This window comes from Bombus flavifrons, chromosome 1 (assembly GCF_040668555.2).
Source record: "Bombus flavifrons isolate JBK064 chromosome 1, iyBomFlav1_principal, whole genome shotgun sequence".
Lineage (NCBI taxonomy): Eukaryota > Metazoa > Arthropoda > Insecta > Hymenoptera > Apidae > Bombus > Bombus flavifrons.
Window position 1 is genome coordinate 5,258,717 of NC_138442.1, and position 12,719 is coordinate 5,271,435.

At 35.4% G+C, this 12,719-nt stretch overlaps 1 protein-coding gene across 1 annotated transcript in view; it reads left to right on the forward strand.

Annotated features, from left to right (window-relative positions):
* The first annotated feature begins 207 nt into the window (after positions 1 to 207).
* The window catches only part of Myb (proto-oncogene like protein Myb), a 40,272-nt gene continuing 27,760 nt past the window's right edge, over positions 208 to 12,719 (forward strand). Inside the window, exon 1 of the mRNA XM_069112731.1 lies at positions 208 to 346. Coding sequence (XP_068968832.1) covers positions 327 to 346 — 20 coding nt within the window. The 5' untranslated portion in view covers positions 208 to 326. The remainder of the gene's footprint in view (positions 347 to 12,719) is intronic.

Sequence of the window (12,719 nt, forward strand, 5' to 3'; positions counted from 1 at the left end):
GACCCATAATCTAGCAACGTGAAATCTAAGTTTCTCCTGTCAAGTTTTGTGTGTAAACAAAAGCAGGATATCAAACTTTACGTCCGATAGGTCGCGTCCTTCCGTTTGACGGTTCAGTTCACGAAAATTGTTCACACTTTGACATACAGTAGTCCTCGTTACGTTTTCTCCCTTGGAAGTTGCGAATCTTAGTTGTTTGGTTAGGGGTGAGTTCGGCCATGTTGTCAAGTTCGACGACTGATAGAAATTTATCGTAATAAATCGTGTCTCGTTAACTGTGTTTCTGGACCGGGCAACAATCAGCGAATCATGCAACACTGATCGATATGCGGTTTGCCAGAAAGAGGTGAGTCTCTATCTCTTTCTCGTAAAACGTGTGAACTTATTTCTTATCTTTTTCTATTTCTTTCCCTTTTTAACGTTCTACATAAACTTACATTTTCTATCTAGAAAAATGGGTATTTAACTCGTTTAATAAATTAAATTAAATTAAATTACACTTGTATCTAGGTTCTGTCATATTTGCTGACATCAAGCTCCTGAGTGATTATCAATCGATTAGAAATACATCCCTATTTAAGTATGTGTTATTAACTTTGTTTTCTTCCGAGGTAGTTAACCCCGGGAGCGAAGAAACAAATTCTTGACCGCTAGAGTTACGAATTCTTGCAAAAAAGTTATTTTCGTAACAACATAGGTTCAGTGACATTTTTGTTTTGTTACAATATTCTTTATATTCAAATAATATTCGATTGCAAGAGGAGTACGAAATATTATGTTTTGAAATAAATATTAAGGAATTATATAATTTAACCAATTTATCACTTATTAGTAGTTTGCGGATTTTTATATAATTATACGAAGTTTAAAAATATAGAAATCTATAGAATTTATATGATATGTAGAAACATAGAAAATTTCGAATATATAGCATACTTTATAATATTAGATAAAATATAGATAAAACGAATTTCTGCTTAAGTCATACTCTTTTAATTGTATCCATGAAAATATGAATTTGTATAAAAATCAATCGCTTGTTCATTACTAATAGAAGACGTCGTAAATTGTTCGAACAAGTACTTTACGACATTCGATACGTGTGTAGTTCGTATTACAGCGAGACTTTATTGTTCTCAGGAAACATGCTCCCAGTAGCCGAGTATTTAAATGATCCGCGTGTATATTTTTTCCATTATCGAACGTCTAGTCGAGGCAGGTGGTAAAACACGTGGCATGCGTAGAGAACATGCACCGGTCCCGTGCTTTTTTTCCTTGTCTTCTTTCATCTTTTAGTTACTTTTGCCATTTCTCTCTTTCTAGCTCCTACTTTTCATCTCTTTTCGTCTCTCTCGTTCACACTAGCGCGTTGTACACATTCTGTCTTCGTATTGCACGACACATCAGTACGAAGAAAACGCGTAGTACCCAAGGTTCTCACCCTAGGTCATAAGATATGTACATACGTCGAAACACAAAGAGTAAGCACATTCTTTCGTCGGTTTCATCATATATATATATGTACCTATATAAAAATCATTATTATTATTATTATACTATTATCAAATAATATTTAACATTTGATTATCCTAAATTCAATTTATGTATAGTATCTGCTCTTATCAATATATCTTAATGTATAATTAAGTCTGAAGTTATACATATTACGTAGTTAGATATCATATATTATATTGAATTGCTCGAGAAATTCATAGTCTTTTCAAAATTGGAAAATTTCAATAAGAATCATCAATACTGTATTATTTAAGAATATGTCAAAAATATTGAAATGATCTCATTGTCAGCTTAAATATTCACCTTCAAAAGTCTCATTTATCAAATAAATAATCTATCCTGATTTTGACAAATCACTTAGACTAATGACAATAAACAGGATACTTTGAAACCTTGCAAAAGCCATTTGAAAGAAATACAAGTCGCCATAAAACAGAGTACAGATTAATTAATAAATTTCTAATTTTTTTCTATGATCTTTCCAAACAACCTAGTATATTGTTATAAATTATTTTTTGTTTTCAAACCATTGATTTTGTTTTAATTCTTAAATCTTCTCGCAACATCGATCGATTATCAAAAAGTTGTTCGATTCTGTGAGCGACAATTTCGAGGTTAGCCACTATCTTGCGTTGTCGAAGTTTTTGCATCGATATCGTCTTTCTCATTCACGGATCCGGTAACCCAGAAAGGTATAAGGTAACGGCGGGAGTTGAGAACTCTTTTCGAAAGGGTCAGCTTTCTCTTTTCGAAAGAAAATATTCGAGAGAAACAATCGAGTGTAGATACTTGTGTACCCACATTGGCGCCACAATATTCTATGGAAAACGTGTAAAAGAATACACATTGCGTTAAGACACACTTGAGTATACGTAGAGTACACTTTGAGGTAAGCTATAGGGCTATAGGTTATTCAAATAGCGGCCATATTGTTTTTTTATTAGGAAATGTAGATACATTGTGTATACAAAATTCCTTACACCGTGTTTTCAAAAACTAACGACATATATAATAACAATGTTATTATTACTAATATGTGTGATAAATAATGATGTTTAATGTTATTGATACTATAGATTAATTATTTATTAATCGTATATATTATTATCGTGATGGAAATGGAGTCGTTTAAATTCGAATTTGTGTGGTATCTACTTCGTTTACTTATCAAAGAAGCACTTAAGCAACAGAAAATAAAATCGTATCATTTATTTAATGTTTAACAGGCGTTGCGTATCTGACCTGAAAAGCTCTGATTAACCACAGACACGTTTCGCGCAAACTGGATCCTCCCTTCCGACATATCATCAGCTCTGGTCCCATTTCTCTATATGTATTTGCTTTGCAGTAAAGGCAAAGCAACCACGAAGAGAACCGTAAAACCTACCGATAAATTCCTTCTTTAACAAGTCATTCTTGGAAAAGTCGGCCTCGAATGGGACTTCACGCTTGTTCAAACGTTCACGTTTAACCCTTTAGCGCTCGATACCTTCGCCATCTACACCTTAGGTACGGTTCTTGGATTATAACACGATATAATCTTTTCGTTTCCCATATTTTCTAGATCTAATAAAAAATACCTTAATAGGTATATGAAATTATTAAATTTTTTTTTATATTTATTTATATATAGTACCGTTTATATTTTTCATTGCTTTCTTTCTGAATTTTTAAAAAATTAATATACAATAAATCAAGTAAATACCATTTGATCACGATTTTTGAGTTGTGACGAATTCAAATAAACATTTAAGATGTATAAGATATATTCTGGTAAAACAAAGATTATTACATGTTTATTCAAGATAGTCGAATATATAATAATATATTCCTTGACCTATTCGAAAATGACACTTGTGCTTCATGGACGATGGCGCTGGGTTTTGTTTCTATCTCGCTACGTAATCTAGCCACAGCTATGAAAATGCTTACTTGTCTTGTAGGCTTGTGGATGATCAATCGTATACAAACAGTAGAGGCCAGTGAAGCATAATAACGAAGTGACTTCCGTTCATTAATATTTCTTTCGTATCGTGGTCTGGGACTACGTCCCCTGAAATTAAAGGTCCAGATGGTACGAATCCACCCCTGATCTATTTTGAGCTTTCGAGCGATCTACACGACCCTCGCCAACTCCCCCTTGGCAAACTCATTTCACCCATATTGCATTTCATCAATTTGCAGCACTACTCTTATTAATGGCGCAGTTATAACCACGCCACCGACGCGTCTCTGTAGTTTGATTTCCGATTAGACTGCGGATGTTTGTGCATTTATAGGAAATTTTAAAATTCAAAATGCACAGAAAGCATAAAAGATATAATATTCAAAATGCAGTACTTCTGATATTTAGTGAGTGAAACAAATCTCTGTGTAAGTTTTACTTTTGGTTTAGTAGGTTTTCATAAAAATATTGAGGATCACGCGAGAAGAGCACAATGAGCCACATTTTCCATTTTTTACAGGAGAACAATTTTGTCAAATAATCTTACGTTACCAAAATTGGTCTATTACTTAATTTTGGAACTAAACATATATATTTTTCCACCCTCTTTACAGTTTAGGAAACATTACTTTGTATGATATTAAAATATTCCGGATATTAAAATGTTATTTGTCTTAACAATTATGTAAAGCTTCAGCTAGACCTAACGGATTTTTTTTATCTTTAGCTATTTTATATTGAAATATTCCCTTTTACTCACACAATGACATTATAATCAACAATTCAACAAAAATGTACTTATCATGTTTTTCTCTTATAATCATCAACGTAAATTTACATAAACATCCATAAATCTGACTGATAATTTTTAAATAATATATTTCTAGATTAGTGATATCACGTGCCACATACCCTTTCAATATCTTAAACATTATTTGGCTAACGAAAAAGATCACATTATGGTACTGGTTTGCGAAACGCGCGTCGATTATTCGACTTGGTTTGAGCTGATGTCCCTTCATCCCAACATCCAGGGCATGTAACGCTTCTACTTATCAATATTAACTCGTCTGTTGGGAGATAGAGTGACGTCAACTCACGAACCCGATGTCCCGCATGGCAACTGCCAAGGCGTGTTGAGCCAGGACGCAAGGACAGACGCAGCGCATAGCGCACGCGGTGCGTTCACACACATTAATGCGCATACGTATGTTTCCCCAAGCTCGTGTGCACAGCCCTCGTGCTGCGTTTCTTGCTTCGTACTCTCGTGCTCCTTCCACACCTCCCTCCTACTCCCTGTCTTCGACGCCCCCTTTCCTCTCCTGTTCTTTTCTTTACACCTTTTGTAAACTCTTCCTCCTTTTTTCGAACGCGTTTTCTTTCAATTTCATTTCCGCCCGTCCACTATTTTCTCTTTCCTTTCTTTCGTACAGTTTGCATCTTTTTTGTACACGACTATGTAATTTTCCTATAAAAGTTATAACTACAAGTTATATTAATTAATTATAGGTATATCTATTTTAATTTGGTATATATTATAATTTTTTAAAAGAATTTTATATTATTTGTTATTTTCCAATTGAAAATGATTGGTAAGATAGGAAAACTTTATCTTTATTGGTTTAATTAAGAAAATAAAATACAATGCGTTACACAAAACATTTTGAAATTGTGTCACTATAATGAGACATGACTATCATAGCTGTATTGGTAAAATTTGAAACAAATCTAAAAATGTATATTAAAGTTACGAGATATTTACTACAAATACATGTACAATTCATAGAGATTACTATAGCCTTTAAACAGCATACGAATTTATCAATTAATATATTAATTTTTTACTAAGTGCAAGTCCTGGTTCCAAATTTTACCAATATAGTTATAGCAGTCGTATCTCATGACAGTGCTAATGAGATTTCAAAAAGTTTTATATAAAAGTCTCTTATTCCAAGCGTTCGAGTAGTTATCAGTAACTGTATAGATATATTTAGAAATTTTAGTCCTTCACTATTTTGTCCCCATACCTTTTTTCTTTACCTTGATCGTGACATTCCTTTCCTACATTTACTTGTATCGAAATGAAGTATCATTTTCCCTCGTTCAATTCCTCTCTCCTTTTCTCGTGTATGTACAAACATGTGCACGTGTATACCCTTTCTCTGTTTCCCTCGATGTCGCGTAAGGCCCTGTATTCCGGAATACGTCACTGAACGGTACGCATTATTGGATAAAAGAAACGAAGAAGGTTCATTTTGTCTCGTCTTATTTCTGTTAACGCAGCAGCTGTCTTTTATTTGTCTTCTCTCATACTGACGCGAATCATGATTGCGATTGGGCCACCACTATGGAATGCGTGCAAGCATGTGACAGGAAGCTTTTTAATCTCGTTGGTTGACTGATAAAAATGTCTGCCAGCGACCGATTTATGGATGTCATTGCTAGGTTATGTCACTATAGTGTATTTGATGCTTGGCTTATGACTTTACTTGGTTGACTTCAGTGGGTGAATTTGATAGCTTGATTTCTTGTACTGTTGCTGATAAAAATATTTGGAGTATGATTTCGGAAATAAAAATGAAATATCGTTAATTTTAAATTGTGAACACTTCGGTTCAGGGCCATATTTGGTCCTACTCTCTATGAGGCCATATTATAAAACTTAACTGTACAATTTAATTAGGCTTAATAATGATGTTGCGCCTAGAGTCTCTGAAAATATAAATGTGGTCCTAAATAGGTCATATAGATAATAATTAGTTTGTTTCCGATTTAAGGAAATATTAAGTATCTTAATGTTCAGGATAAACATTTTGATTTAATCAAACATTATAATGGATGAACTTATAGTAGGTTATAGGTTTCGCAAGAAATATCAATATTCTAACGTTATCTCCATGTTTTCTTCAATCTTCAACTGTAGTCTCCCTAAAATTATTGAGCAGTATAATACATGACCTCCTTTAAAGCCATATTTTTTGCCATTAACAACTTTCGATAACGTCAATATTTATGGAGTTACGCAGTGTTTCCAATTACATGGGGATCATCCTCTATATACATAGTATATACCTTATTCCTAAACGTTTTCTGGCGCTTGTATAGTTTACGCTGAACCACTAAGCGAGACATCAAACATTTATGCGGACGTGAACGTAGTATATACACGTGTTTCTTAATTCGATAATTAACACGCATAAGTAGAGTTTGGAAAAGAGAAGAGAGGCCTCAAGGGAGGCTGTGCTAGCAGACTTAATTACTCGGTCGTTAGTACGCTTAAAACAACACACGATAAAATGCCGTGGCACGACCGATGTTATCTCGCTGCTCTAACTATCACCGTGGGCCCCTGTAATTTTCAATCGTTTCATTACGCGCGCAGAGGCCGACGAAGTTCGAAGACCAGTCGAAAAATCCGATACAGGAAGAGTCAGCCATAATTTATGCTCGCGTTTTTTGGCCAGTTACCGACCCACGGACACGAATCGGGCAGCAAGTACCGCAATGCGGTCGGTAACTCGCAGTTTCTGAGGTACACCGCGTTAATACAAGCGAAATTACAGGGTGCCCGCGAGTTCCTTGTACCGAATACCAACAGCGCCACGCTCGATGGTTCTCAGTCGCCTCCAGGCGAGTTATCTATGGGAGTATATAGGACGAGTGGACGTGAAACGAATGAGAACCCGGAAGGCGGATTCCCCGTGCACTTCAAAGGGAAAAACCTGTCTGCGTTGTCGAAACGACCTGCATCCATTCTCAGGCATACCGCTCTTGCCTTCCATCCGACGTATATGGCGTCTGTTTCGTAGCTGGTCCCGTTCGAGGAATTTCATGCCGCATAGACGATTAATTTGTCTTATCCAACTATACGTCTAGTGCGTAATATTATTTGACGACAGCTTATCATTTATTTTCCCGACATTCCTCACAGACGTTTTTTCACAGTGGATAGTTCTTAATCCTATTCGGAGCGGCCCCCTTTTTTTTCTTCTTGATTCCGCAAGAATACTGAATGGACAGAGGGTATGACGGGTATCTGTAGAAACATTATTGAATTCTTAATAAAATACGTTATTATGCAAGTATACTTTTAAAGAATAATGTTTAGAATAGTAGGACCCTCTTGCATAAAGTAATATCTGTAGTCAGATTTTTCAAATCACAAACTTTAAATTACCAATGTTAATATATTATCTGGTATAATAGTGACAAATTTTATAATAGTAAAATAATCATACTAAACAAATAAAATTCTACAAATAAATGTCATCAATCAGCTAATCGTCATATTCGACGTAAAATTGCAAAATTATAAAACTTAACATTATGCCTATCAATTTTCTAATATTACTAGTTGCTAAGTAATAATCTTACTAGGAAACTCAATTCTCCAAGTTTTCATTAGAGGTTCAAAAGAGCAATGTGAATCGTAATTCTTGCATCTCGTGCATCTTCATTCGTGCATGTCTTACGGCATCGAAGAAGAAAAACGAGATAGTAGGTTACCTTTGGATGGATCACGCGAACAAAAATTTTTCTGTATAGAAAGGTATCATCGTTCGACGCATCACACGCTTTACTTTTGCATTCACTTATTATAATACGAAGTCAAAGGATATTACGCCATCTGGTATGGTTTCGGCAGTCCGAGCAAGGAACTGTGTAATCTGTGCCGGACAATATCGCCGATTCAGACGAAAAGGGGGGAAAAAGATTCCGGCATAATTTTTCGCGCTTCCCAAGCTACGCGCATGAATGGTAAATTTTTTTTTCTATCGGGGCAAAAATCTTTATTCTGCGCCTGGGTCTCAGGACCGGCCCAAAAAGAATTTCGTGACCTGTTCCACGAGCATTGCATTCATTTCCATATTCTATGTATTTAGTGTTTACGTCTACTTCGTATCCGGTCGTTGTTCTGAATAGCTGACAAAGCCTGGCAGAGGCTGGCAGAGGCTGGCAAACTGGTAAATGAACTAGACGTTTGATATTGAACTCGCCGTTAACTCTTTTTCATTTGATGCTGCACAATACACCGTTACGGCAGCGAATAATTGAACAAAGAAAAAATAATATCTCGTTGAAGCTACCGACATGGTAAAACGAGAGGCATATCGAGGTCTATGCTAAAGCTATACACGGAGACGCGAACAAAGTGAGCCATTAGAACTCGTTCTTACAAAATGAGCTAAATTCTATCAACTTAACCATATCAACATAACAAATGTAACTTTTTATTTAACAAACAGGTTAAACTAAAGAGAAGTAAAAAGTCAGACACTTTTCGAAATCTCTACTTTATTTTAAATACGAGTATAAATCTAATTATCTATAGCTATTATTAGGCATAGCATTGTTGTGTGCTTGTTTTTGTTAAGTTTTGGAATTACGATAATTATTTTAGTCACAACTCAACAACGCCCTCTATTAGTATATATTAAGCAATATTGATTATTAATGAGGTTCGGTTTGATTGCCTAATAAACAGCTTTATTTATCGATAAAGTGGCAAAGGAACCGAAATGATTTGGATCGACTTTGTTGCATTTAAATTCGGGGTGTAAAGAAATGGGTATCAACTTTAAGCGATCTGGTTTTTGTTGTTCCCTCGCGTTTCGAGAGTCGATCGGTTCTGAGAAGGCAACGGCGAAACCGCGAGGCCTTGCAGAGACTTATATTCCGGATCCCTTCCTCTCGTTTCTTCGTCTTTCTCGCGTCTTCTCTTCTCTTCCGTGTCCCCGGCCACCTCTTCGATTCCTTCGTACTTCTCCTCATCACTCTCCTCCCGGTTCATTTGTTTCTCTTGGTGCGCCTCCTTCTCTTTCTTAATTTCGCTCTTTGAGAACACAACGAGTCCTGGTTAAGGCCAATTCACACTGAATTAAGTCAAAACAATGCGGGGAATTCGAATAATCATTATGGACTCTGCGTTTCAATGACTCGTTTAGTATGATATTTCTTCAACGAGTGAGTTCTTCAAGAGTCGTGTTTATGGTTGTTTCTTCTTATATTTTTTATCTGGAATTTGCGTTGAACTCGTCTCAAGACGACCTCGCCCCCTGTCATGGTTACGTTCAGGAAATTATTAGCGTCCTTTTTGTCAATATTAAAAGTAATTTTACACATATTAGATTGTTTGTGAGAAATGAAATTGCAAATTTGAAGCGATTCTCGTTAAAATTGCACGAAATTATAGGTGAAACCGTGCCACCACTTCAATCAAATCTGACGTAATATAATGCGTTAGCTCTGAGTGACAGTGGTATTAAATTGTTCGCAGCTGCCTATGAATCGTAGCTTGAGGTATCCTTCACGAGAAGGTGGGACAATTTGTAAATATTTTCCTCAAGCTATTGCATTTTTAGTGGCTCAAGAATTTTTAGGGATGATTATGTTGATACTACTGCGTCCTAACCTTGATGTATCATGTACAGGATATTTTGTTAACATTTTAACAAAACAATATTTTAGAAATGGTTTAAAACATTACTAATTAATTATGCACTTAAGAAATATGATTTTTATATTCATATTATATCGCTTCAAATTTTGATTTTATCGCTGCAACACTATCTACCTGGTCCTAAAGAGAAATCAAGTAAGTTCGAACTTGATCGTGGGCGAAGGTATGCTACAGAGGACTGTACACTCTGTTCAACGGCCTGAAAAATTTTCTACCGGCTCATCTCTTGCATAATACGTGGGACACCCATGACGACGGCTCCACGTTATTACGTGTTTATGGTGTACAGCGTCGATGAACGCGATTACTTTCTGGCACCTTTGGAAATTATAAAATTCTTAAATAGATAAAAACACTAGGTATTTACATCAATTTTACCATAACCGTTATCTATTATCCATATATTATGTCTTCGTTACTAATTTCTTCCATGAAGATATCCATGAAGACAGACATTAACTCTACTACGGTTTGTTTTCATAGCAACCATCCAGATAGATCTTTATTAATCAAAAAACTTAATAACAAGAGCATAACCTGAAACGAAGTGTAGGTCATAAACTCGTACTCTATATAAAAGTACAGCATATTTACAAAAAGAAAAGGAAAAATGTATATGTACATACACACACACACACACACACACACACACACACATATATATACGTATTGGTAGACGTTGTTCCAGCCAAACTCCACGGTGGGAAAGTATTCGCGAACAACGATGCAGACGCACCCTGAGGCGTGCACCGAGCGAGAGGTATTCACCAGGATTAAAGTACGTTCTCACAAGCAATGCGTCTCTCTTTTGTTTTGAAAACATTGCCGTGCACTTTCCTCATTTACCGTAACATCCCGTAACGAAATCACAGCGACCTCAAGGTCGTCGTAAATGTCATAAAATTTTGCTTTATTAGAAGTCAGCTTTAAGCCATTGACTAACTTTATATTAATTTTCACTTTCTGGATCTTAAACTCATCGTTCCTATAGTAACATGTCACGTCCAATCCTCACACTTTACACCATGTTCTTACACGTGTGTTTGACTGTCCGACAGTGTTCTTTATGTCTGACCACTTCCTCCGAGTCACAATGGTAGACGCAGTTTTATGAGTATTAAAAGATGCACGAGCTGTTTCTTGCGAGTAACACCTGTATTTGTACTGCACCAATGGGCTGAAGAGTAAAAGAACAGTAGTTAAATTGTACATTTCCTTATGGGTCAGTAATTATCGTTCAAAATGTTATCATTCGATACATTTCATTTGATACATGGAAACTTAAACTTTAACATACATAAGTCAGTTGACCACATATCTACGAATGTACGAATTATAGATGACAATGTTTATATTATCAAACATTATGTTAGAAAATTTGTATTTCAAATATAATAGCGCGCATGATTTTTAAACGGATACCCGGTACGCACAAGGGATATTCTTCCGCAAAACGGTTACGTAACTATAATACATCTAGACGGTAACCCTGGTAATTCTCTCGGGGACTGGAAAACGATCAGTAGTCGGCGTAAAACAAGGACATCCTTGTTCCGAACGTGACTTCGAGATTACTCGGTAGTGATTCTCCATGCTTTCCTTCGTTTTGCATGACAACTGTCTTTGCATAACAGGGAGTTTTCCATCCATGAAGAAGGAATTAAGGAAGTGTCTACTGCATTGAAATTCGAAATATATCATTTAAAATTTAAATTTTGGGGATTTAATTAAATAACCGTTAAATTTATTTGAAGAAGGATATATATATATATCTGTTCCAAGGTCGATATGGCACCTTTTTTTATCCTTTTTATCATATTCAAGCAATTTTTTTTACTACACATGTATGCTATCCTTATAGAAGAAATCGTTCATTAAGTGTCATTCATAAGTGTATGACGTAGTATGTGGCGCGTCAAATCACAAATTCCATCTATTCTCAGTGTGTATGACGTCAAACTATAACTAACTCATTTTCATGTACATACTCATGTCATAGACACCATTTGTTCTAGCGCGAATTTAAGAACTGTCATCTCTTATCGTCATGAATATCAATACGTCTACTCAATGTAGTATACTTTCTCGTTTAACACGTTCACGCTGGCGCTGTTATTTGTGTTTCTCGCCGTGGGGCGGCGCTCGTATTCATGTTTACAATAAATTTATAATATTGAATTGTTATGTTTCTAAATAAATCCTACTTTTTTCAATTAATATACGTTAAATTTCTATTATCTTCAACTGTATGGCAATTTTTTCTAGTTACTAAACGAACTACATTTTTGGTGGTACGTACCGTCTGATGGAACATTCAAGTGTGAGCCACCGGTGGTACACGCTGCCTGATAGGAAACTTAAGCGTGAGCCACCGGTGGTACATCCGGCGTGAACGTGTTAATGTCTCGTGTTTGACAAACTCAAATTTGAGCGTATGTATGTATATACACCCAATCTGGTATATATGTACTTGGTGAATTTTCAAACTTAATTTTTTTCGAAATAAAAGTCGAATAAATAAAAGTTATTTTAGGTTTCCGACATATTTTAATACATAGAATATGCTTCTGTCGATTATTCAGTCCTGCTCAGGCCGGAATTAGCCAAATTCAAATATACATACATGACAAATTATTAAACTCACCTTTTTGAAGTATATTATCGTGTTATTCTACATATTTCACTTATTTTTGTGTGTAAAATAACCTTCTGCCCTATTGTACCACATATTGCTTCGTACCTTGTATATTCATATTCTAATCTCTTATCTTTTGGTCTCTACATATATCTATACATTAA